The sequence below is a fragment of the Colias eurytheme genome, chromosome 13 (assembly GCF_061535395.1).
Source record: "Colias eurytheme isolate Ceu_HAF_F1 chromosome 13, ilColEury1 Martin Lab GWU primary, whole genome shotgun sequence".
Lineage (NCBI taxonomy): Eukaryota > Metazoa > Arthropoda > Insecta > Lepidoptera > Pieridae > Colias > Colias eurytheme.
The window spans coordinates 4,174,676-4,202,093 of NC_142992.1; the positions used below are offsets into that span (position 1 = coordinate 4,174,676).

General features: G+C 32.5%; 3 protein-coding genes across 3 annotated transcripts in view; 2 read left to right on the top strand and 1 right to left on the bottom strand.

The window, feature by feature from the left end:
* Positions 1-13,314, bottom strand: part of CenB1A (Centaurin beta 1A) — a 32,146-nt gene extending 18,832 nt beyond the window's left edge. The window contains exons 1-9 of the mRNA XM_090109020.1: positions 13,083-13,314; positions 12,867-12,983; positions 12,416-12,589; positions 11,447-11,531; positions 10,481-10,624; positions 3,342-3,437; positions 2,788-3,044; positions 1,286-1,402; positions 99-275 (exon numbers count right to left, since the gene is read on the bottom strand). Coding sequence (XP_089965146.1) covers positions 99-275; positions 1,286-1,402; positions 2,788-3,044; positions 3,342-3,437; positions 10,481-10,624; positions 11,447-11,531; positions 12,416-12,589; positions 12,867-12,983; positions 13,083-13,135 — 1,220 coding nt within the window. The 5' untranslated portion in view covers positions 13,136-13,314. The remainder of the gene's footprint in view (positions 1-98; positions 276-1,285; positions 1,403-2,787; positions 3,045-3,341; positions 3,438-10,480; positions 10,625-11,446; positions 11,532-12,415; positions 12,590-12,866; positions 12,984-13,082) is intronic.
* Positions 13,315-13,661: 347 nt separating this feature from the next.
* Positions 13,662-15,927, top strand: LOC149903333 (transmembrane protein 19). The gene is made up of 5 exons (XM_090109023.1): positions 13,662-14,260; positions 14,361-14,609; positions 14,718-14,867; positions 15,086-15,406; positions 15,568-15,927. The coding sequence occupies exons 1-5, from the start codon at positions 14,101-14,103 to the stop codon at positions 15,726-15,728; spliced, it is 1,041 nt and encodes a 346-aa protein (XP_089965149.1). The 5' UTR covers positions 13,662-14,100; the 3' UTR covers positions 15,729-15,927.
* Positions 15,928-16,309: 382 nt separating this feature from the next.
* Positions 16,310-27,418, top strand: MFS10 (major facilitator superfamily transporter 10). Its single transcript, XM_090108569.1, has 11 exons — positions 16,310-16,604; positions 16,855-17,054; positions 17,155-17,235; positions 17,635-17,878; positions 19,511-19,725; positions 20,494-20,655; positions 21,690-21,822; positions 22,287-22,400; positions 24,999-25,129; positions 25,403-25,501; positions 25,883-27,418. The coding sequence occupies exons 1-11, from the start codon at positions 16,511-16,513 to the stop codon at positions 25,955-25,957; spliced, it is 1,548 nt and encodes a 515-aa protein (XP_089964695.1). The 5' UTR covers positions 16,310-16,510; the 3' UTR covers positions 25,958-27,418.

Here is a 27,418-nt window from a genome sequence, read left to right on the forward strand (position 1 = left end):
AAACTGATAAAATTTAACGTGTAACAAATTTGAAGCCTCATGAACATACTTCAAGTCATTACTGTTAGTAATTTATTATTATGTATCAGTGCATTTACCTAACTTTTTTCATATTCCTATCGCTGTTAGGTCTAGATTCGTCTGGCACGAGCACTAGTTGCGAGTCCGGGTTGTCCCTGCTTTGTCCCTGTTGTATCGCCGATCTTATACCATTTTGTAGCGCTTGTATCCATGAATTTAGCATTTCTTCTGAATCCGCTTGTAGCATGTGACTCCTGGTAAGTTAATTATTTCTTAATGCTATTAATGTGTCTGAAGTTTAAATCAAAAATTTTCGTAATTAAATATTTTCTCTATACGATTATACATATTCCTATAGTCCTTTCCACCTAAGATGATTTCTGTGACACATGGATTTTTGACACGTGTAGAGATGTCTTTACTGAAATCATATCAATTGTTTTCGATAATCGATAATATTTTATATGGAAATGAAATCGATTTGAATAAAGTACCAAAATTAGTTTTTTCGGCATCTCGCCAACAATTAACTAAGGAAACTTAGCAAACAACAGCAACAAAAAGTCAACAATAACAATTAGTAACAATAACAGAATACCACGTAAAGTATCATTATAAAAATGCAACTTGTATGCACTCGTACAGACGATTGACTCGATTGACAAACGATCACAAGATGGGCGCCGATTATATGATTTTCCAACTCTATGATTTTTCAACGATCCATTTCATGTACACAAATTGCGTAGGTATTATATTTTTGTGTTATTTTATTTTATTTTTCATTATATTAAACTAAACAATACTGTTTTCGATTTATAAGTTTAAGATGTTTTATTTTTATATTTTTGGCAATAATTCCGCCATAAAATAAAAATATTATGCACTAAAATTATTTTGGCGTTTTAAACATAAAATACGTAATTCGGAACACGACGAAGTGTCACAGGAATCATCATAGGTGAAAAGGACTATAGTTCCTATTACTGTAGCACTGCATGAAAGAAAATTATTTTATTGTTGAATTGAAGTTGAAGTTTTAACTTTTAAGTAACCAAAAAATGAAGCATTCTTATTGTTTTATTTTTAAAAAGATATCTATAAATCTTACATAGAAATTATATTATACAATAACACATACCTACTTATATAACTACTTATACTATTTACGTAGTACCCAGTCATAGCCTTCTACACACTGTGTCACAACATATTTACATGCAAATATCTTTGTTAGTACAAACGCATTACAAAAGTAACTCACTTGGACGGTGAAAGCACTTCGAAACAATACCGCCGTTCGCCATCAACCACCGGTTTAACTGTACACAGCCTTAAGTCTTCCTCCATTACCGTCACATTCAGTTCGCCGGTCCTTTTTCTGAAAGACAAATGAAAGATATGTTGCTACTAATGTTTTTTTTATTCTTTCACCAGTTGGCTATTATTCTGGGTTAGTCCTGAAAAACAATGGTGATTTTCTTTTGTTTTTAACCCTATTTCACGCGGGTGAAAACTGGACTAGTTTAATATTATGAAACCATATAGGTAAGTTAATATTTAAACTTAGGTATACTTATTTATATTATAGGATACGCTTATAATATCCTAAATTTCATTCATTCTATACTTTTCTTCTTTCTTACTGTATTCCAAATCGAAAGCATGAATTATTTTAAAAATATAACGTTTGAATATTTCAGCTTATAAGTTGAGCAAATATGTACCTATAGATAGTACCTATAACAAAATAAAAAAGAGTAAGCGAAATGCAATCAACAAAACACTATATATGCAATCCTATTTCCTGCCACGCTTAATTGTGATAAAAAATTATCAACATTGATAAAATTACTCATCAATAAAATTCAATAAATAACTTCGATAAATTAATTGGGCCTTGGGAAAATATATGAGATAAACTTGAATATTAAGCAGAATTGATTGTTTATTGAAACATATTATTATTTTATCTGTATTGATGGGAAATCTAGTGATTATGTTTGAATCCTTCGAGCCGAGTCCACTTTAGTAAAATAAGCTATAGTAATCACCCAAAAACAACTTTTAATAGTTATATTGCAAATCCTACAAATAAAGAGGATATTTTTCAATTTATTTTTAAAATATTGAATAAAACGTCAATATTACGTGCGCAAAAAGTGTGCAAATCGTATTAATTAACGCGTCCTTGACCGCAATACCTTACGACCCACTTAGCTCTTGCTGAAGCGTGACGGACGAAGGCAAATAGGAGACTTTTGGTTTCAGTTTCATAGAGAAAGAGCTAATGTTTGGTTTAGTTAAAAGCCGGTTAGGTGCGTATCCTTGATGTCTTAAAGCAGTATTATATTCTCTAGTGTTTAAAAATAGCAGCTATATATAGGTCGGCTAGCGCCATTAATTTCCCACACTCGAGAAGAGATAATGGTGACCCTGGTCGGGTGGAATATCACAAAAATACAGCCTACCACAGAAATATTACTACTCTACCTAATAAAACCGATCGGAAAAGCAGATGGAAAATACATATGCACTGGTAACTCAAAGTTCTAACTCGCATATTAAATTTCTTCTATCAAATAACATATTTGATCATTTGGAACATCTATCATCTTTATTGAGAGTGCTATATCGCAGGCAATAAATATAGTTTTATCTTCAAGTGTAAATACGATATAAAGTAACAAGCCATATAGTACACATAAGAAAGACTTTCAACGTTTGATTCATACAAAAGTGTCAATAAAAGCATGATTCACTCACCTATATACAAGTCGATTATCATAGAGATAGAACCACCGTCGGTTCCACGTCTTGAAAGCATTGGACGTCCTTTTGAACAGATACCCTTGCATTCTGGGCAGGTTTTTCAGGCACGGTGTGCTCAATAGCCCTTCTTTTTCCCCCACCCCCTTGCTAGTATCACAACTGGGCAATACCGTATCCTTACTGTTCACGATCGTGTGACGATTCTCCATCTCCTTGTCCAATACCTTTGTGTCGTTACGCATTACTGCGATCTGCAATTCGATCGTTAGTGAATTGTTTAGTATACAATAATAATTATAATTCTTTGCGTATTCGCTAATTGATCTGGTGGCGATTAATGATTAATTAACATTTCTTTTGATGTTACTTCGCTATTGCTTTCAGACACGCGATCGCCAGGAGATGGAGGTATAGGTGTCTAATTAGACGAAAAATTACAGGTATTTTGGCTTTCTATGTACTTATGTACATTTATAGAGTCATACAGTATGACTAACAATTTTTATTGGTAAGTACATGTTTATTGAATGAGTTGTAGTGTAAGATACCTCGTCGGCTGTCGTTTTCAAGAAGGGTTCCAAATCCTCGGACAAGTCGGCGCCTTGGTGGTTGTACGTGCAACAAGCTTGCAAATATGACAGGAACTGTAATAGATATAGACCATTTAATTATATGGAATCACCGTTCAAAGAAAATGACATCATTTATTTGTTATTGCGCATTATTTATAGAGTATACATTTTATTATCCTTCAAGTACATTACTGAAAATATTTAAGTATAGACCAACTTTAATAGAAAAGTTTATTTCGAAGTAATAAATACAACTTTTGTATAAATTAACATCAATGTAAAGTTTAGTTACTGACATTGAAAAGCTTGAAATATGTTTTCAATGTTATTTTTTAAACGGAACTTCTTTAAATGTTTAACTTTTCTGAAAATGCGATTTGCAAGAGTGTGATTTAATTTTTCCTGTCTAAGAATAAACATTGTAGTATAATACAATAATATACAACACATCTATATTATATAAATACAAATCATCGCACGAGCTTGAACATTTTTTTAAAAACATGTAAAAACCACAAATTTTCACCTCAAATCACGATTCACTGTCACTTGTCGCACAGCACTTTCCCATTAAATAAATACATAAACTATAAGTCATTCGAGTACATATCACATACGCAACGTTCAAACCCACTCCTTGCGCGATTCGTGAGTCGAAACGAGCAACCGCGGTCGAGACCGCGCCGACCAAAACTATTGAGGCTTTAAACTTCTGAGACTAGAACAGTATGAGTAATCTTTTCAATGATTGGCTCAAACACAATATTGTTACGGAAGGAGTGTCCTATTAATCGGTGTTGCGAATCGTGATAAGCTACGATTATATTGATAATACGTGGACGTGTTAATTATATGTTACGGTCTTTGCATATTTATTTTTGATGTTAGAAAGTACATTGGATGCGTGTTTATAATTATAATATAATTACCGAAATTATATAAACAGTTGTCTTGGGCAGGTATCTCTATTGTAAAGTGAAACAAATTCACTTTGTTTACTTATAGTTCAGTTTTTATTTTAAGGAAATTCCACGATAGGAAAAATCAACGATTAGAAAAAAATACTAAGAAAGAGTATAACTAAGTATTTGGTTAGGATGATAAAATATTAAAATATACTGACGTCGTTAAAATAACGTTGCTAACGTAAGAAATAAATACAATTCAGACAAATGACAGAGTATACCGTTAAAATATAAAAAATGTCCTAAATACAGCATTTACCTAGTTACGAAGCAAACGACACGACAAAATTTTAAATGTAATACCTAATTATAATATACAAACAGGTTTATATAGTCAACTTAATATTGCTTTTAAAAGCATGCATTTTAAGTTATTATTTTTTTCTTCTGTTTATGTACGTTGAACGCTGAAAGTGTTCATCTTAGGGCCGATTTTTCAATGCTTGGATAAAACTTATTCGTCGAATAATGTATAAAACCACCATTATAAAAACGTATTCTATACCCGGCGCGGCCTAAGATGATCCCTATGACACTGACAGTTATTCTCAAGAGACAAACTTGTAATGGCGTCACCATTAAATTAGAAACATATTGGAGGCGTCTAAAAATGGCATTTATTAATTTTTACGTAGCTTTATGCCATTACAATGATATTCCGTTGGAATTATAACAATTCTTAACATTTACGAGAAATTATATCAATCTGACTTTACGTTTACGTCCTTCAAAACTTACATCGTTGGCATTTATCGACTAGTGCGGAAAGTATCGATAAACAAATTTCGATAATGGAAACGAGTTCACATTTTTTCCATGCTTAAGCTATAGTTCATTCTCTATTGAATGGAACAGAAGATCGCAGCATAATTAATTAATTAATTACCGTTCGCGTTAATTTACTTACCTATGATAATATAAGTTTTTTAGAAAAATTAAATGGGGGATTCCATTTTCATGATAAAATAATATACACTGTGTTAAACGGGTTAAAGATTACGAGAAAATGATAAGGTGCATTTTTATGTTTTGGAAAACTTTCGTTTTACTTACCGTTTCGTTTACATAATAGACGTTAAAAATTCATTTTATAATATTTGTAAAAACATGTTTACCGACGTGGCTGAATGCAAACCACGCCTTATCCTATAAAATAGTAAAGTATCGACACGATCCATCATACGAGCAATCACTAAGACGAACTGTCATAGGGATCATCTTAATGCATCTACAGACGCTCCGATTTGGTTGGTGCCAACCATATTGGAACCGACATGGCAACCATTCCAACATTGCTACAGATTGTCCGACGGTTGGCCTTCCAGCTGTCAGTTGACCATAGAGTAATATGTCAGTTGACCATAGTACGAAGAGAATGGGCTAAATCCTACTATAGAAATAGAGAAAATTACAGTCATATGCGGCTCTTATAACTTATTTTTTAAGGTTTTTAATGTAGCCGCACTGTCAATTTTTTTTAATACTTCTAACATAATAAAATACGCTTGATTTCTGGCATCTCTATTTGCGTAATCTTTGTTATTTAAGTCCCACAAACAGGGAAAGTCTTTATATAGTTCCAGTAATTTTATTAATATGTCACGTTCGGTGACCGTAACTCCCTCGGCGTTCATGTTGACGTCCTACACCGGCGGCGTTGCGAATGTGAATGAGCCAATTACCTATATTACTCTATGGAATGAGCCGATTTGGTCGGAACAAAGCTTCCAAACGTTCCAATTTGGTTGGATCGGATAGGAAGTTGGTTTGGTCGGTATTGCTGGCGCATCCGACCACGTCAAACCAATATTAATAATAATTATGTCGGACCGACCGCTCTCTACACTTTCCGATTTGGTCGTGGTCGGATGGTTGGCACCAACCAAATCGGAGCGTCTGTAGATGCTATTAGGCCGCGCCGGGTATAATTGCCCCTATTTGACAGTTTACGTGACATTTTAATATTATCGTGTAAGGGCGCGTTCCCACTATGTCGTAACGACTTATTTATCGTTCGACGACTGTCGTCTCTACCTGTTCCCATTATAACGATTGTTTGTCGTCAACATTTTTTATCGTTTAGCGACTGTCGTATCTAGCTGTTCCCATTGGATCGCGACGACATTTTATCGTTTCCTGGCTTTCGCTTTGTCGTTTACACATCATAAGCAAGCTACAAATCTAGTCGCCTCTGCATTCGCTTAGTGATTACTAGAGCGTTTACTCTCCTGAGTTCAATGGACGTCATAGAGTTGCCGTCCACGATTTTTTTATCGCTTTACGACTGTCGTGCTTGCCGTTCCCACTGTCACGACAAAGTGTCGTCACTGCAAAAACTGTCATAGACGACAGTAAATTGTGTCGTTCTAAATGTGAACACCTCCATTTAAACATATAAGCCACGACACTTAAAACTACACGATTATCTGTCGTCACGACACGGTGGGAACGCGCCTTAATACTTTATTGGACGCATAAGTTTTATCCAAGCATTGAAAAATCGGCCCTAAGGGCGCGTTCCCACCGTGTCGTGACGACAGATAATCGTGTAGTTTTAAGTGTCGTGGCTTATATGTTTAAATGGAGGTGTTCACATTTAGAACGACACAATTTACTGTCGTCTACGACAGTTTTTGCAGTAACGACACTTTGTCGTGACAGTGGGAACGGCAAGCACGACAGTCGTAAAACGATAAAAAATCGTGGACGGCAACTCTATGACGTCCATTGAACTCAGGAGAGTAAACGCACTAGTAATCACCAAGCGAACGCAGAGGCGACTAGATTTGTAGCTTGCTGATGATGTGTAAACGACAAAGCGACTGCCAGGAAACGATAAAATGTCGTCGCGATCCAATGGGAACAGCTAGATACGACAGTCGCTAAACGATAAAAAATGTTGACGACAAACAATCGTTATAATGGGAACAGGTAGAGACGACAGTCGTCGAACGATAAATTAGTTGTTACGACATAGTGGGAACGCGCCCTTAGTATAATAAAAACTATTAAGAAAAATTATAACGTAGCGTAGCTATAAAGCCATATAAAAATTGATCAAAGGTGAAACAAATCAAATCTTAACCACAACCAAACATGAGTATACCAAAAACATTCCCACGGCATACGGAAATAAACAATTCGATTGGAACAAATCTAATATGTAACTGTAATAAAACAGTATACAAACTCCTAAGGATTCGTGTTATTTTTATTATCCTTCCCAAAATAAATATCTATAAAACAGAACGCTTATTAAATCTCGATGAGTTTCAGAAGTAGGTATACATGCGACTCATCATTGAATCATACTATGTATTTCTATACATTTTACATTTTGCGTATGGTCATATGCAAAATAGATGACATAGTAAAATAAGTTGCATTTTATCCGCATATACAGCTGTACATACGTACTTACTGCTTTTTTACAGTTTATAATTTAAGATGATACGTTTTCCTGAAGCCGTAATTACCTACCCTTCTCTGCGATTTAATTTATGTTAGTCAAAAAATTGTATTAATTATAATATTATGTATGAAAACATACAAACATGCATATTGTATACTACAACTTATGTATATTTCGTTGTTAAAAAACATAGATTTAAACACGGTGGATGGCATTTTAAAATTCCCATAATTGTATTTTTAAAAGGCCAAACATTGAATTAACCACGTATTGTTTTCTATACATAGCGCACAATACATTATCTCAATCACAACCGACGCGGACGAGTCGACGTAATTGTTACCTTGTACATAATTAGACAGTGCGCGCACGAGCAACTTTGTCTCCGCAACTATTTTGTCTCCGCAACTATTTTGTCTCTCCACCCATGGGCTAGTATGAAAGTGCGCGCACGTGGCGACGCAACTCCCCATACAAATTGATGGGAGAGACAAAATAGTTGCGGAGACTAAGTTGCTCGTGCGCGCTAGCTCTTACGTAACAAAATAATACCGACACCTGACTTATTTTATGAATGTATTTTATATGTAGTATGCATACGTTTTTAGATATATTAGTTGTTACTAATATAAGAATATTGAAAAACTTTGAAATGATTTTAAAATCTCATTGTAATATGTTTGTCTACTGTTTTAAATTGATGAGGACTTGATTGGATTCTCCGTTGTTTATAATACCAGCTATAAGGATATTCTTTTCGATAAAAAACAGAAAATTAATTTATTGAAAAAATAACAAAGCAATTCTAGCTACCTCTTTGAAACGGACGTTGTGATAAAAAATGTAAAAACAAAATAACTGTACGTTGCAGAATCTACAGTGTAGATAGTCGTGTCTTGGCAATATTACATTGTATAAAAAGGAATTGATTGAAACACTAATCGCGATATTTGATCAGAAGTAATTTTATAATGACTCTGACTCTGTAGTCTGTTCTACACAAGTTTGTTGTATGGTAAGAGGCTTATTTAAACGCAAAATGCAAAGAATGAATAATAATGTTGTAAGTGTAAGAAAGAATAAGAATAGATGGTTAGCAAATTATTAATAGTATAGATATATCGTAGAGTCGGTAGAAATTCTTACTGACTCTTGTTTGTAAAAGCTGTTTCCCAAAACACAGTAATTTCGATTCATTCATATAAGACACGACAAATAAATAAATTATAAACAGAAGATAAAATTTAATTTGTCTAAGCTTAAATAAACAACCGTAAAAATGCAAGCCGACTTCTGTTGTCGCGTGAATGAATTTAGTGAATCCATAAAATAAAGATACACTTCTTTCAAACAAGCTTATCAGCATTCAGTCAAAGTAAATTAAATCTAAAGTCAATAACACGTTTTATCATTAGTCATACAACGGAACATGTCTACAAATTACAATAATGAAGCTAAAACTGTATGCACGCGATAGTAGCACATGTGACCGACCGGGTGATAGCCCTGAATCCTGCCACGCAATAAATACCCACTTACAAAATCGATACTTCTGCAATGATACCCGTAAAAGGCCTATGCAGAGCCTATTGAATATTGAAAGGGTACATTTTGAAACCACGCATTAAATAGTATATCGTTCGATATGCATCATTAGGCTTGTATATTTCCGCCCCAAAAGTCAACGTAGGTGGGTTATGTACCCATGTTATGTGTTTAAATATTTTTTTGTTGAAAAAAAAAACTCATATGGAAACTAAAACTAAATAACTTTGTAATGATATAACTTATAATATTTATATAAGCCATTAACCCTACCTCTAATATCATTACCACGAATTCCGCGTAAAAATAACGTTAAACTTTTTACTATATAACCACAAGATCCGAGTTGTATAATAATGTATGTTCTGATACGTTAATGGTAGTTTATTCTATGACAAATCAATTACATATAGGTACTGCATTATGTACTTATTAACCACACTCAGGTAACATAATCTCCATTATTAAATGAAGCATAAGTGGCGACAAAACTCGTTAAATCGTATTATATTTCTCAATCCTTAAAAATCTGATACAGAATCAGTCTTACTTCGTTATTGAAATAAGAGATATGAAAATAAATTCTTAATATAGAAAAATCAATAGAAGCTGTCTGTGAAGCTTACAAAGAGGTCAAATACCCGTTCGACTGAAGTATATGACGTCTTACCTCTCACACTCTCTATGAATAGAGATATTGATATGAATGAGGGGCGTAAAATATACATACTTTTAACTATTACTGTGTGGTGTGAATAAATACACTTTTATAATATAAAATCTGTCAAGGTTAGTAACAAGGTTAAGCTAATAAAATGTAATTTCATACCGCGCCTATGTCCCAGAGGGGTGATAATTAACCACTAAAATATAATATAAATAATTAGAAATGTTCTGGACATTACAACCGAATATTAGCGGCTACATAAAGCTTTACATTTGTGGAATCACTAATTTAGAAAATAATTAATTGCCATATTTAATTGGAAATAACTAAACAACAAAGAAAAATTAAGTACTATGCTGATGTATTTAACATTGAATTCCCTGACATATAGCCGATGTTATGAGGAGTAACTTGGGCTCCATTTTATTTTGTTATTTCATAACGCTTAGGAATGTTAGGATTAACAGGAAAAACTCATTCACGCGGGCGAAACCGCGGGACGCAGCTAGTGTATAAAGCAACTTACCGTAGCAAGAATTTCATGGCGCTTCCTCGCTTGTAACATGGTAATCTTCTGCACATGGTCCAAGGCCGTGTGTCGGAAGCAAGAACGCGTAGCTAGCAAGAGATTCACTATCTCCTCAACATCAGATGATTTGTGACGTGATACCTGTATTGGTATTTGATAATAGTTAAAAATGGGATATTTAAAAGGCTTCACTTTATAACATCAAATCCATTTTATACTAAGAGGGTGATTCAGAAACAACTTTTAGATTAAAAAAAGTAGGAAATACAAAGAACATATATACAGGGTGTCCCACTTTCGGTATACTAAGCGCAAAGGGACTTGTAGTTTTGCATACGCTGAGTACGTAAAAAATACTTATAAAATTCCAGACGCATTTTTTTTTCAAATAGAGGAGTTCTTAAAATTCCATGTGTACATCCCTAAAAAGCAACCCGCCCAACTTGGCCACCCGCACGTGAGCTATCGTTTAAGATTATGTTTTCATAGACAAAATGCTCACATTAGCAAAGCGATATATATGCCGGCTGCGCGAAGCTAGAGAAGAATACATGGATTTTAAGGAAAAATTTGGCGACAAATTTTTCACGTAATTTTGTTATTTGAGTATTTTTTACGTGATCAGTGTATGCAAAACTACAAGTCCCTTCGCGCTTAGTATACCGAAAGTGTGACACCCTGTATATAAGTATATATAAGTGTCACAAAAACAATTATTTCATGCAATTTGAAATATCACTGACACTGGAAACATTTCTGCTTGGAAAGTCATTGTGAATGTGGCTTTAGAGGGTAAATTTCTGAAGCACTGATCTGATCATTAAAATTCTTTCATTATCAGAAAGGTAGACTATTGACAAGTTACACTAACTATTTTTAATTTCCCTGTCAACTTTATCATTATTCAGTTATACTCATATATCCATAGTTAAAGATTTTCTAAATTAAGATGTCAAAATCTACCTGAGAGTTTCTAATTAAGGCTATATCCAGATCATTTGAGATTTTTTCAAAGTGATGTTTACTCTCCTTTACTCCTTTTATATCTCTGAAATAAAAAAGAATATTAAATATACAAGTATGATTTATCAGCAGCCATATGACTCATGTTATTCTATTTTACGGTTAATTATTGTACTGAGTCATCATTTTATTCCAAGACTTGATTCAAATTTTAAACATTTTAAAACTGTTTTAATTCAAAAAAGAAATACTTCAATGAAAAATTATAATTAGTATGTATAAAATAGATACATAGAGTAAATTCATTTATTAAAATTGATTTATTAAATTCATTATTATCTATAACAAGACCATGTTAACATGAATGTTAGCATTGACATTTTAATTTTAAATAAATATATAGAAATACAAGTAATGATATTTCGTTATGTACTATTAAAATTAAAATTATGTTTAAATGTCTAAATAATTTATTCTATATCAGTTATAATAAAAAAAAAAATTTAAAGCTCATTCCAAGTCAAAATAAGGCTGACACTGCACATCTCTAGATGTAAGTAAATATTCTAATATTTTAAATTCTTTTGTGGTCTTAACACAAATGTGGTTAACAAATAGTAAACATTACTTGGCTATCTTAATGTTAATTAGATTCTATCAGAGAAGGAAAACTATCTAATGTTGTTGCAATCTACTTTATAAGAAATAGTTGAGAGGTATGTTATAAACTTAGCCGTTTCAGAATACTTCATGAAGAATTCATTTATAATCTATATTTGATATTTTATTAAGTGTCAATGAACTTTAAAGCTATAAAATGTTATTTTTAAATCCTATACAGGTACATCTGGTGGTGTTTATGAGAGTCATTAATAAAATTGATTTGAACCATAACTGTGTGCACTATAAACAGAAACTTAAACTGTGTGCTGGATATTAAAAATTAATTAAAACACAAAATAAACCTACACTTTGATGAAAGCTGTGAGATTCTTCAGTATTGTTCTGGATGCTTGGTCCAACAAGATGGAATGGAACTTGGTCATTTCTTGTAATGCATGTATCATTCTGTTGAGCATTGACATAACAGAGGGATCCTCTGCAAAGTTGCTGCTCAAATCCCATAATGCATTTGTGAATGTGCTGAAATTTTTTATTTATTATGAATCCTTAATACAAGGAGAAATATGGAAATAAACATATTTGAAATTTAATATTAAAATTAAGTTATTAACTTATTAATATAGCACCAAATCACTCATATTCTTAAGACAAAGTGATTTATTACAATACTATGTAATTGCTCAAACTAGAAGTTTCTTCTCAATCAATAAAAAAACACAACTATTATGTTCTTTTGACTTTGGTTTTTATAAACACATAAAATAGGTATATAATATGTAAGATATTGTTATATTACCTTCTATGATTCATGTATATTTTGCCCGTTTCTATCATAAGTGAGCATGTTTTGAGAATTTTATCAAGCTTTTGTTCTAACGCGTCAATGCTAGCCTCCTCAGTTTCCAGCTGTTCCCTGCATAACGTTTAACATTGTTATGTTCATTAAAATACAAAACACGGATGTAATTTCACTTTCTATTGCGAACTTTCATCAATAAGTTTTGTAACTTACCTAAATTTGGGAGAGTCTCTCAAACATTCATCGAAATCTATAACGGGCTTCATTGTTTATATTACCTATAATATCACATTTATTAATAAGCAATCACTCATAACTCACTGCACAAAAATTGAGATTATTGTAAAATATTTAATTGATAGAATCGAGACTTAGGTACAATTTACAAACAACTCACAACTCAATACTCATTGAACTGATAAAAATTAAAAACACCAGAAAAAACAGGCTCATATGAACGACAGATAATATGTATGAACCATGTATGAACCACAGAGCAAGTATGAACAACTTGTGACTACTGACTTGACCTTAGGACTTGACAGTTTATTTTGCCATTTATTATTTCTCGTAGAGTGAGAATGTTATTTCTCTTTGAATTTTGACTTGGAAATGATGAATAATTTTTAATTTATGTAAATTTGGTAGAAATTATGATGGAAAAGTAATTGCCAACTAGCCCAAGCTCCATTTAGCTGTTCAATCACAAATTCGTGTTTTGACAGGTTCTTGCCACAGTTCTAAAAAAGAAAGCAAATTGTCAATGTCAATTATGACATTTTGTTGGTTGCTCTGTTGTCACTTGTCATCATAAAATAAAAAATTAAAATGTGATGAAAATAAATTTCTGTAAAAAGGTCAGATTTTGTATTAAAATATAAATAAAATTTTAGTTTTATTATTTACGTACACCCTGATATGAATACCAAATCCAGGTGGTTATTATAATTGTGAAATTATTTGTACTTAGAATTGAATTTTCACTTTCAAAGTTGGAATCATAAAACTTGTTTACCTGAATGATTTTATAGTCATTTAAACTCGAGGAACGACCCTACTAATACTTTTAACGGGACATAACCTTCGTATTATGAATTGCCGATAACCTTAAACGTACTTGCACATATCTGATTTAGAGGAGAGGAGTTTGTTATCTCTTTAGTTATTATTGAAGCAATAACTACATAACAGTAAATACTAACTTAGACAACTGATATACTGAATACTCACTATGCAAGCTAAAGAAAATCCACTTAAAGAAAAGAAAAGTAGATTACAACATGATCATGTTTTATCAGTTCTTATGATTGCGGTTGCAATTCCGCTTTCTATGTCTTTTTGGATAATAAATATATTATATACAAAGTTGACCCATGAGGAAAGTTTTGAAGGTATGTAACATATAATTATTATTCCTGTCTTACATATATTTTATAAGTTTAATTTCTTATCCAAAATAAAAGTAACTGTTTTATTTGTCTTAATTTACAGATGTGTCTACAATATCTCCTACAAGATGGTTAGCATCATGTTTGATTCCTATACCAATATCTCTGTATGGATACAGAAGGAAGACGTTAAACCTTAGCGGGGCACTTCTTGCTTTGGTTGTTGGATTTGTACTTATTTTGGCAAATTATTGCTTTTTGATGACACTGTTAACATTTTTCTTAACATCATCAAAAGCATCTCATTTTAGGCCACATTTAAAAAGAAAATTTGAAGAAGATTTCAAAGAAGGTAAACAACTTTTTATACAATTACTAAATGCTTTTACAAAGACAGTGATTCAAACAAATAGCAAACATATTTCTGTTATTAATTTTTTAAATTTATCAAAAATGACAGGTGGTGAAAGGACATGGGTTCAAGTACTTTGTAATGGAGGGATGGCAACCCAACTTGCAATCTTATATATAATTGATGTAGGCTCATCTGAAAGACCTATTGATTTCATTAAAGATTATAGAGCATCATGGCTCAGTATGGGTGTTCTTGGTAAGTAGACTTGATAAATTGATGTGTACCAATGAAAAGTGTATGGGAAAATAATATCCTGTAATAGTTAGCAGTCTTAATTTTTCTCTCATTTTGAATTTACATAAAAATAATCAAGAAAAAATTAAAACTATTGCAAATATACATAATGGATTAGAAAATTGTTATTACATAACTAAATTAAAAGCCCACAAGTGCATAAATCATTTTTTTTACAGGTGTTCTTGCATGTTGTAATGGCGACACTTGGGCTTCTGAACTAGGAACAGTTCTGTCTCATTCTGACCCATACCTAATTACAACATTTAAAAGGGTGCCAAAAGGAACAAATGGGGGTGTCAGTGTTATTGGAACTATTTTGAGCACAGTCGGAGGTCTTGTTATAGGATTGGCTCACTATTTGTCTGTTATGTATTTTTCTGACAGAATATTGTTGACATATGCACCACCACAATGGCCGATAATTTTGTATGGTGCTGTTGGTGGTCTTCTGGGAAGCCTCATTGATTCACTCATGGGGGCAACTTTGCAGTATAGTGGTACCTATGACCTATTTAAATGAATTTTGTAAAAAAACATAGAAAAAATGTTAAGTTGGCAGTATGCTTTTACTTTTGGTTTAGTTTTTATAAATTTAGATTGTAATATAATGTTAGACGTATTATCAGAAAGACTTATTAAACATAATTTTTTTTTTCAGGTGTTGACAAGGATGGGAAAATTGTTTCCCACTCAAGATTATCTGTGAAACATATCAGTGGAAGAAATATTTTGGATAACAATAGTGTCAACCTAATGTCTACTGTTATCATGGGATTGCTAATACCTACTCTTTGTAAAAATGTTTGGCCTATATCATAAATATTTACATGTAAAAATTATAAATAGGAGTCTGATACGTCCATTACTCAAGGCTGCATTTTATTGTTGACTTTTTAATTTATAATTTAAATTGATTATGTTATTGTAATTAAAATATATAATTAAGTTGATTCTACTATTTTTCAATTAATTGATTAATATAATTATAAATAGTGCTCGGTAATTTAATAAATAAATAAACAAACCACATTGTTTTATTGTAAAAGACACATCACATAGGTAATAGAAGTTGGCATTCCACATTTAGAATACTGACTAAATTATAAAATATTTACGTTTGCAAGCGCTTTTGCTCACATAGGAATAAATTTATGGAAACTACCTGAAGATACAAGAAAATTAATTAAAATTGGTCCAGCGATTTCGGAGGAGTTCAGTGACAAACATGTACAGAAGAAATAAGTAATAACGTATTATTGTCAGCTTGAAAGGGATTTACAATGTTTCAGTTAAACGGAACGCATTTTGTTTACAATGACAGTGACAGTATGAGTAATCACGAAATGTCGAAGTGACAGTTGTAGTTTGTACTGGAGAATTGTGATTGTGTGTGATTTGTGCAATTGAATCCTTTGTTTACACTTTACCATTGATTCCTCTTTAGAAAAGTTTATGAGTCATTTTAAGTTCTGATTACATGTATTATATTAATTAATATTGTCATAACATTTATAATAAGCTTTATATAATAAACAACTATATGTAACTAATTACGTATAACGGCGTTTGATTAGGAATGGTTGTAAAAAATTAAATAAACCATGTCATTACCAATAGATGAAAGTCCTATAATAAATGAGGACATCGAAAACGATGTAACGAGTAGTCGGAGAACTCTGGTTCAAACAGAAACAGGTAGGATATGTTATTGTAATAATTTAAAGTGTAAATAGTAAATACTAATGACGGAAGAAATGCTTCAGCGATTTTTATTGTTCGATAGCCTACGTAAATCACCCGATTCATTGTTTATGTAAAATTGAAGTTTTTGCTATTCAAATACCATTACAATAATAACAAAACAGAATTTGTGAAACAAAATAATTGCTCGAACTATTTACCTACAGTAAATTTTCTACAGTTTAATTTAAATATTATATTTTAGTTGAAGAAACAACAGGATGGATCAAAAGTCGTACTGTATTGGGAATAATGGGATTCCTTGGCTTTGCCAATGTGTATGCAATGAGAGTAAATCTCTCTGTTGCAATAGTAGCCATGGTAAATTCAACAGCTCCAGTACCATCAAATGAAACTTTGGATGTTTGTCCTGCATCACCATCCAGTAATAACACAGTACCTACTGTATGTATACATTTTCAATATGAGTGTAATTTCTTTGTTCGTGTAATAAAATGTTTCCTTGTTAAAAAATCTTCTTTACAAGAGTTTTCTTGAATTTTAGAGACCCGGTGATTTTAATTGGAGTGCAGAACAACAGAGCATAATCCTAGGATCATTCTTTTATGGATATGTATTAACACAGGTAATTATTTTTATTTTATTTATTTTTACTTTACTAAACTGATCCATAACAATCATAATCCATACTAATATTATAAATGCGAAAGTAACTATGTCTGTCTGTCTGTTACTCAATCACGCCTTAACTACTGAACCAATTTGCATGAAATTTGGTATAGAGATATTTTGATACTCGAGAAAGGACATAGGATAGGTTTTATCCCGGAAATCCTACGGGAACGGGTTTTTCTTTGAAAACGCGGGCGAAGCCGCGGGCGGAAAGCTAGTAGTTTATAAAATATACTATGCATTAGTCTTCAGAACTATTCATTTATATGAAAAGTCACCACTCAAGCTACATACACCTACATACCTTTGGATCAGCTAATAGTTACATAACATGCACTTTTTTTAAACACAGATACCAGGTGGAAGAATAGCTGAAATATTTGGTGGGAAACTAGTATATGGTGTGGGAGTATTATTGACAGCTATCTTCACAATTTTGAGCCCCATAGCAGCATTTGTGGATTTCAAATTCTTCATAGTTGTGCGAGTATTGGAAGGGCTTGGTGAGGGAGTGACATATCCAGCCATGATGGCCATGCTTGCAAGATGGATTCCACCCTTGGAGAGATCTAAGTTTGCTGCTATTGTGTATGCAGGTAAGATTTGATTATAGTTTTTGTGCTGTGAATAATTGTTTTATGATTAATATTAGGAAGGTTCTGTCTGTTTAAATTGTTCCATTTTTTGCTGCATTTTGCTACAGTTTAGTAGCAAAATACATAGTATTATAATAATTAATTATGTGTAATAATAGATCAGAATAATTTATTAAGGTTGAATGTAGGGAATAAATTAAGATTAAATAACTTACAAATTGATAAAACACAGAATATTTTGTCAAAAATTTAACATTTAAAAGATTAATCTAAAGAAATCTAATAATTGTTTACCATCCATACATTGCGAAAAGTATTGTACAACAGCATTATCTCACAGCCATTAACTTAGTATGATACTGGGACAGTTGTTTTCAAGGTTAATAGTTGCATGCAATATGTATTATCAGTTAATTCATAGTTTTTATAAATATTTCATGTAAATGTTTGACACAATTCTCACTATTGTTTGAATCAATCATGTAAAATAATTTTATATGAAACTAGAATTCCGCCTGTGTCTTTGCCTGCATAGTCAATAGAAATATCCATATGAATGAAATGTTTTACCGCAGTAAAAAGAAGTTCATGTAATTCTCTAGCCGCGTTTCTTCCACATTATGCTTATGTTACGGCTAAAGGTAGGTGAGAACATAAACTTAAGATTAGCCGGCTAAACTTAGGTTTATTTTCGACGAGGTGTTAATGTTAGTTTGTTCTATCTTTAGCCGGCTAAACTTAAGTGTAACCGCAGGCCCGTGGCTAAAAATGTCGGGGTGGGTAGATTTGGTTACTATAATACATGTAAGGAACAGGGCGAGTGTTTTCTGGCACTTCGCCGGCTGCTGCCGCAGCACGCTCGCTGCGCTCGCTCGGCTCGTGCGGGTCTTAAGAGTTCTAACCTAACCTAACCTAGCCACCAGCTTTCTGCCCTGAGTCGGGGTGGGTAGATTTGGTTACTATAATACATGTAAGGAACAGGGCGAGTGTTTTCTGGCACTGTGCGGGCCCCTCAAGCCCTCCACCGGCCCGGCGCTAACCAAATCTACCCACCCCGACATTTTTAGCCACGGGCCTGCGGTTACACTTAAGTTTAGCCGGCTAAAGATAGAACAAACTAACATTAACACCTCGTCGAAAATAAACCTAAGTTTAGCCGGCTAATCTTAAGTTTATGTTCTCACCTACCTTTAGCCGTGACACTTATACTAGATTTCCGCCCGCGGCTTCGACCGCGTTTTCAAAGGAAAACCCGCATAGTTCCCGTTCCCGTGGGATTTCCGGGATAAAACCTATCCTATGTGTTAATCCAAGTTACCCTCTATATGTGTGCTAAATTTCATTGTAATCGGTTCAGTAGTTTTTACGTGAAAGAGTAACAAACATCCATACATCCATACATCCATACAAACTTTCGCCTTTATAATAGTATTAAGATGATAGCAAATAAATATACAGGGTGTAATCGTTAAGTGTGCACAGGCGATTTTTCCGTAACTATTGCAGATATCAAAAAACTTTAAACTGATATTGAAAGCCCTTTACCTAATGACAATAATAACTCCGCCGCGTGGTCGAATTTTTTCTATTCTTTATAAATTTATACATATTCTCCTTTTTTATTTGTTCTAGGTTCAAATATTGGCACAGTAATATCCTTACCAATATCAGGGTGGCTATGCACATTAGAACTTGGCGGCGGTTGGCCACTCTGCTTTTACTTATTTGGAGGTCTCGGTGTGCTATGGTTTATCGCTTGGATGTTTTTGATATACGACACGCCACAAAAGCATCCGCGAATATGTCCCAAGGAGGTGGAATATATCACACAGACTATTGGACCACAGGTAATTTGTTTATTGTTGTTTTTGTCATTTTTGTAGGGATTGTTGATTTTATTCTATAATATGTCGGATAATAGCCTATTTCTAAATAGAGACTGCAACTTAACACAGGAAAATAAGCAATGTGTTAATCTCATCAAGGTTATAACTATAACAAATTGCAACTTGAACTACAACGGAATTTTATTAAATCTTTTTTTATTTACTAAGCTTCATTCAGAATTAAACAGAAATTGGACTTTTGAGAATAGATCCCAATCTCGAGTAAATTTAAGTTGTACATTAATTATAAATATAGGTAATTGATAAATGATGATTCATCAAGCAGATATAAATGAAATCACAATGTACTACTCAATGTTTTGGCATAATTAATCAACTTATCTAGAGCACAGTTGTTTCAACATAATAGATATATTTAAATATATGTAGTTATTAATTTTGATACAATGTGTTTCTCAATATTTGCGCATTTCAGTTGGTCGGTATAATTAAGCACCCTACTCAATTATAATTATTTATGAGAAAATTAAAACCTTGTTAAAACACAGATTTACACACTTTCTGTGAGAAATAATTATTTCAAAGTGCACATATAATATAGTTTATATGATCACAATGATTTCTTACAATATTTATTTTACTTATAATGTGAGCTAAATAATTTGATTGGAAACTTCATGTAGTTTTTTTTTTAATTAATCCAAAGTATAACAATTATGTACGCACATCCTCAAAACCCATAATAAAAATGTATTTGATATTGAACAGGATGACAAGCCATCAATGTCAATACCATGGTGCAAATTCCTCACCTGCTTACCGCTATGGGCTATATTGATAGCGCAGTGCGGCCAGTCATGGCTGTTCTACACTCAACTAACTGAATTACCAACGTATATGAACAATATACTGCACTTTGATATTGTGTCTGTGAGTATGCATTTTTATTGAAGTATTTTTCCATTATTATGAAGAGTTAATTTTGAATGCTAATTTTTTTACGTTCTCATTCGGAAAATATTTATCATTTAATTTGAATGTTTTATGATTTGAACCTTAGAAAAATAAGCTTTTTTTATAATATAACCTATGTTCTAGTTTTATTTTTCTTTAAATTCAATTTTTCAAGTGAAATCAAAAACGAAGTAAGCAAGCAATGGTGTCTAAGGATTACTATGATATAACCCTTCAGATGGCCGATCTTTCGAGACGATATTAGAGACAATATTTGTTCAAATTAACATCTTATATCGTGGTAGTAATTTTTAGGGTTCCGTAGCCAAAATGGCAAAAACGGAACCCTTATAGTTTCGTCATGTCCGTCTGTCCGTCTGTCCGTCTGTCCGTCTGTCACAGCCGATTTACTCGGAAACTATAAGTACTACAGTGATGAAATTTGATGGGAATATGTGTTGTATGAACCGCTACAAAAATATGACACTAAATAGTAAAAAAAAGAATTGGGGGTGGGGCCCCCCATACATGTAACTGAGGGATGAAATTTTTTTTTTCGATGTACATACCCGTGTGGGGTATCAATGGAAAGGTCTTTTAAAATGATATAAAGTTTTCTAAAAAACATTTTTCTTAAAGTGAACGGTTTTTGAGATATCAGCTCTCAAAGTCGTAAAAAGTATGTCCCCCCCCCTCTATTTTTATAACTACGGGGTATAAAATTCTAAAAAAAATAGAGGTGATGCATGCTAATTAACTCTTTCAACGATTTTTGGTTTGATCAAAGTATCTCTTATAGTTTTTGAGATAGGTTGATTTAACTGTAATTTATTATATTTGCTGCTACGGAACCCTTTGTGCGCGAGCCCGACTCGCACTTGGCCGGTTTTATTAAAATATACGCTCATTAGAAAACTCTGAGGCATAGGCAGAGTGTTTCATTAGACAGTTTTTGGACGTGAATGTAAGTCCAATTGTTTAAGGTATGTCATTGAATTATATGTTCACAGAATGCAAGATTATCCGCTCTGCCATACCTGACAGCTTGGATTGCAGGCATCATTATAAGTGTATTTGCTGACTGGCTCTTGGCAAAAGGGTGGATATCTCGACTGAACAGTATGAAACTGTGGAATACAGTAGGTAAGAGTAGTTGCATAAATATTATTTTAATACTAGCTGTGCCACGCGGTTTTACCTACGCTAGGAAAATGTTTTCCGCTTTTGCAACTATTCATTGCTTTGCTTTTTTAGGAACAATCGTATTGTATTGTGATAAATCAACTTCCTCAATAAATTGACTATCCAACACATAAATAGTTTTTAAATTCAGATCTATAGCATAGAATATATTATAATAGTACTACGTACAGAAGGTTCACTCCCTAACAAAAGTCAACTTTAGGCATAAATAATTGCTAGCTGTATAGCTATAATAGCTCAGGGTTGGTACTCGCCGCCGATTTATCATATCGCATGGTTACAACTTACAAGCTCATTTTACCGACGCTCCATTTGCTTTATAATTTGAAGGGACAAGTTTACAAAAATAATATAAAAGTGTTATAATTCCCATCTATTTATCGATATACATATTTATTTGTCAGCGGCGTTTATCCCAGCGTTCGGTTTGCTGGGCATCGCGTGGGCGGGCTGTGACCGCATCGCTGTGATGTTATTGCTCAGTATTACGTCAGCGTTCGGAGGCGCTGTTTATGCTGGTAAGTTATAGTATTCTGTATTAGCTACGCCCCGGGGTTTTACCTGCATTTCTCCGCTCCTAATGGAATAGATTTCGTGTAGTCACATCATTACGCGAAATCCTCGATAATTATGCTAAAGTCCGGTCGCGGAGCAGAAAGAATTTCGTACAATGACCTCTTTACCTACTGACAGTGGTCACAAACATTTTTGAATGAAGTGCAGTTTACGTGAAATATTTGGAGGAGAAAATGTTTTTAACTAATTTATTTAAAAAAATGTCCTTTATTCATTTACAATACTTATTAGTTAGTTACATTTTAACTTTTTCAATAACAACGATATATTATATAAAAAAAGTGTGCGTGTACATACATAAGAAGTGAAACTTCTTTATGACCTTATTTTTCAAAAAAAAATTCACTATGTACAATATTACAGAAATACGTTAGTCTAACACGCGATTTCGACTTAGGCGGATTTTGATTGGACATAAAGAGTTTGAGGTTTATTCTTATAAATTTTGAATTCACAAAATCATAATTGAACACCTGACACCAATCAAGCAAACACAAACCTTACGCTCTCAGGTTAAAGGTTTACAATCCCTAAGGACGGCGGTCATTGCACCTGTGCGAGCAAGACACATTATTTTTACAAGGGAGTGACAGTGACAGGTAATAACAGGTTAATGTACGAAATTCTTCCTGCTCCGCGACCGGACTTTATCTGACACTTAAATATCAATAAGGATCAGTAGTTTCTGAGATAAGCGCATTTAAGCAAACAAACTTCAGATTGATAAATAAAAGGAATTTAAAAAGATGAAAAATGTAAAAAGGGCATAGGGAATATGCTTTTACTGCATGAACATTGAATCAAGGTTTATTGGATTATCATTAAAATTATTATTCTTTAATTTATATATAGTCCGGGATACATCGCCCATTTTTGCAAGTGATTACTATCAAGCTAATTTTTCGTGAGTAGCTTTATTTTGATGAGATGCCCAATAATTTCATGTACGAAACTCTCGATTGTGGTAGCTACCAGAGGAAACAAGGATAAAATATTTTGATTTGATGGTTCTCAAATATTAATTACTAACTGAATGTTTTTTTTTGTTCAATCTCAACATAATTATCTAAATTATTCGAAAAAATATTTGTCCTACAAAATCTATGGTTTGATCAAAGAGTCCCCCTTTCCAATGTGTATCGATAACGAAGTCATCATAAATGATTACTAGCCAGCTGATTTTTTTATTTTCACTTATTTAATACTTATATAATTCAACAGACATATTGTCCTACAAATTGAGTATTTGAATAAAAAAAAATTATTGATTTTTTTTATGTATTTTGAAACTTTATTATCAATAATATTGATATTTAATGCAAATAACTTCAAAATTTTTTTTTCCGTTAATTATAAGCAATTAAAAATTGATGAAATTTAAGTTAGAATCACGTGACTAAAAACGCGCCATGACTGGTCACCACAGTTGTGACGTCATAATGTTATAGCTATTATTAACTGCAGTACATAGCGTTTACATACGATTTGTTAGTTGGTTCCGAATTAGTTAGTGAGTTACGAATAATATTCTTGATGTTGATATATTTATGATCACCGATTTTTGTCAGGAGTTGCCTTTGTAGTATTCGTACATAATGGTACAAAACGATAACTTTTGAGGTTCGCCATTTTTTATATAAACTTAAATAATATAATTAACAATAATTAATATAATTAATATGTAATTTAATAATGACAACAAAATTAAAAAGATCACTGTATTTATTATTAACACGCTTTTATTAGCTTCACCAGTATGTTTGTATGTAACCGACTCCTTTCGAAGTTTCGACTCGATTTTGACCCACTTAAAACCGACGGATTTTGTTCAAATTTTGAACACTTATCAAGATCCGATGACAATACAATAATATCATAAATTTATCCTGATAAGGATCGCCAGGATCAGCTTAAAACATATGTTTGTATGTAACCAATTCTCCTTTCGATTCGATTTAGACCCACTATAAACCGACGGATTTAATTTAAATTTTGTATACTTATAAAAACCCGGTAACAATACAATAATTTCATGAATTTATCTTTTTATCCTGTTTAGTTTTTCAAACTATATTTAATTTTCTACCAACTGCAATGAGTGAAAACTAACATTGTGACGTCACACGCGATCGGGTGACACTTCGGGAGTTGTCGGCGTGTCTTCGGTACTGGATTCAAAGACTAATTTTTATTTTGAAATAACTTTTGAATTATTGCAAAAAAAATAAAAATAAAAACAGTTTTGTTATAAAACTAATATATAATCTTTCCATTTATCACAAAAAAAAATTTAATTCAAATACTCAATTGCGTAATAAATATTTGAGAACCGTCAAATCAAAAATTTTTATCCTTGTTACCTCTACTACCACAATCGAGAGTTTCGTACATGAAATTATTGGGCATCTCATCAAAATAAAGCTACTCACGAAAAATTAGCTTGATAGTAATCACTTGCAAAAATGGGCGATGTATCCCGGACTAATAGTGCAAAGTTCCCTTAAAAAATAATAATTAAAATATAACACAATATTATTCAGGTAATCAAATGAACCACATCGACTTGTCGCCGCAGTTCGCGGGCACGATGTACGGGATCACGAACGCCGCGAGCAACATTTGCGGCTTCATGGCGCCCTACGTGATTGGACAGATTATTAGTTCTGATCAGGTATTTGTTTAACTATCATTATTGTGTATTATTTGCCATTATACTATCCATTTATAACCAACTTCAAAAAAGGAGGAGTTAGCTTATTCGACTGTATTTTTTAATAAAAAAAAAATACAAAAATAAGTTTGTACTATTGAGGAGCGTTACGATACTTCTATCCTCTTCTGGCTGTTGGCAAAAAATCTAAGTATAAAATAATACATACTTGAGCATACATATTTTCTTTGTTTGTAATACTGACATTATATTTTAAAATATTTTTTTTAACAGCAAACCCTGGGCCAGTGGCGCGAGGTGTTCTACTTAGCGGCGGCCATTGATCTCGGTGCCAATCTGTTTTATTTATTCTTCGCTAGTACAGAGGAACAGGTAAATATTTATACTGCTGGCCACGGCTCTACCGTTTTCTAACCAAATAATTTTTAAATCGTGTCATGGCTTTTCTTCCTTGCGACAGCTGTTTTTTTAACAATACATGCATGTACGTAGATGTAATAATAAGAAAAAATAACAAGAATTCTAAAACTAAGTATATTACGACAGCCCTCATGTAAATAATATAATTTATAATCCTATTATTTGTGTACACAACTTGATCAAATATTAACACATAGTCAATATGTACATCATAAATATGTAACCCACAAAATGAGTCGTATATTTAACAAAAATAAAATAAAAATAAAATAATATTTATTTGCTTAAAAGTTAAAACATACTTTTAAGAATTAAACAATAATTTAATTCCAGGACTGGTCTCGGCCAGACAGCGACGACATGACAGCATCAGCTCCAGTGGAGAGTATATTGTTCCCGGAGTCTTAGGGGACAATATGCGCGCCTGCACAATTAAACGATACAGCGGTTTGAGTCCTCACATTGCCAGATGTTGTACGATCATTTGACGTTTCGAAATTCGAATTTCGAATTCGGTTGTTTTTAGTGTCATTTTGACATTTTATTTTTTTTTATGCCAGTGAGCGATGAATTTTTGCCAGTGTGGAACTTTTTGGTCTGCTATTTTATGTAGATGTTGTGTGTGACATGTTTAGTGATATTATGAATGTTACTTGCAGCAGGTAAATTCAATACATATACAAATTTACTTTAACTATAATGGATTGTCTTCCCTTCAATTTCCCAATTGTTATTTTCATAAGCATTCTGAAATATGTATCATCTATAAAATCTTTAAAACATTAATTGTACGACAACTGGCATTGACGACATGTTTTCAAAGTATACGATTGCAGTGCAGGCACGTTTTTAGATAAATATATAATAATCATAGTGAAATAAAAGAAGTGAGCTTCTTGAATTATAACCAATCAGGAAGCGGTAAAATGAAAAATGACATTATATTATCCAATCAGGTGTTAGCTATATAATGAACAGTGTTATTTAATCGTTTACAATATGTATTTTGTATTATGTAGTTGGTAAACAATCCATGGACTTATATCTCTCACACAAATTATATGATTCTTTATTATAATAAAGTCAATGCGTGAAGCGAGAAATATCGAGAGATGAATACGAAGTATTTTTGGCATGTTATATTTTTATAGTGAAGGTGCTAAAAATGGTATGAATGAATTTTAAAATCATTTAGAACAACATAACAGTTATAAAATATGTATTTTGTATTAAAATTGTATTTGGGATATTCATTTTATTCAAATTCATTCTGTTAATAGAAATATTCATGAACTGTTACAACTTTGAGGAGTACTTAAAATCGATTATACATTATGGTTTTGGATTGTTGAAGTGAAAACTTTTTTAGCGGCGTTGGGTATAAAATCTTAAACTCGCGTCACGACACGTGGCCTGATCGAAAAAGCGTAAGACGGATTTTTTTAGCCCTTATATTCCATGCGTAAGACGGATACCATTCCAAAATATCAAACATGCTGAACGTTAATAATCAAGTTTTCACTTCTGCCGGCACTCCCGGAGTGCAACCCGTCTTTTTTTTTTAACATAACATTTTGCATTATCATATTATTTAATATATTATAATTATACGCAATACACACGTACGTTCCTATTAACAATTTATAAAATCTATTTATTTTACACAACAGCTTGAATTATTGTAATGATTTGAATTTAATAGCAATTTATTTCTACTACAATGAAATGCGTATCCTATTGCATGGGAAACATACATAAATATAAATAATATGAGCATGCTTTTTATTAAAATTATTAACTCACAGTTTCACAACCTCTGGATAAGTTCCGTTTAGCAGTATCTATTAGTTAACGTGACAAATAATGTAT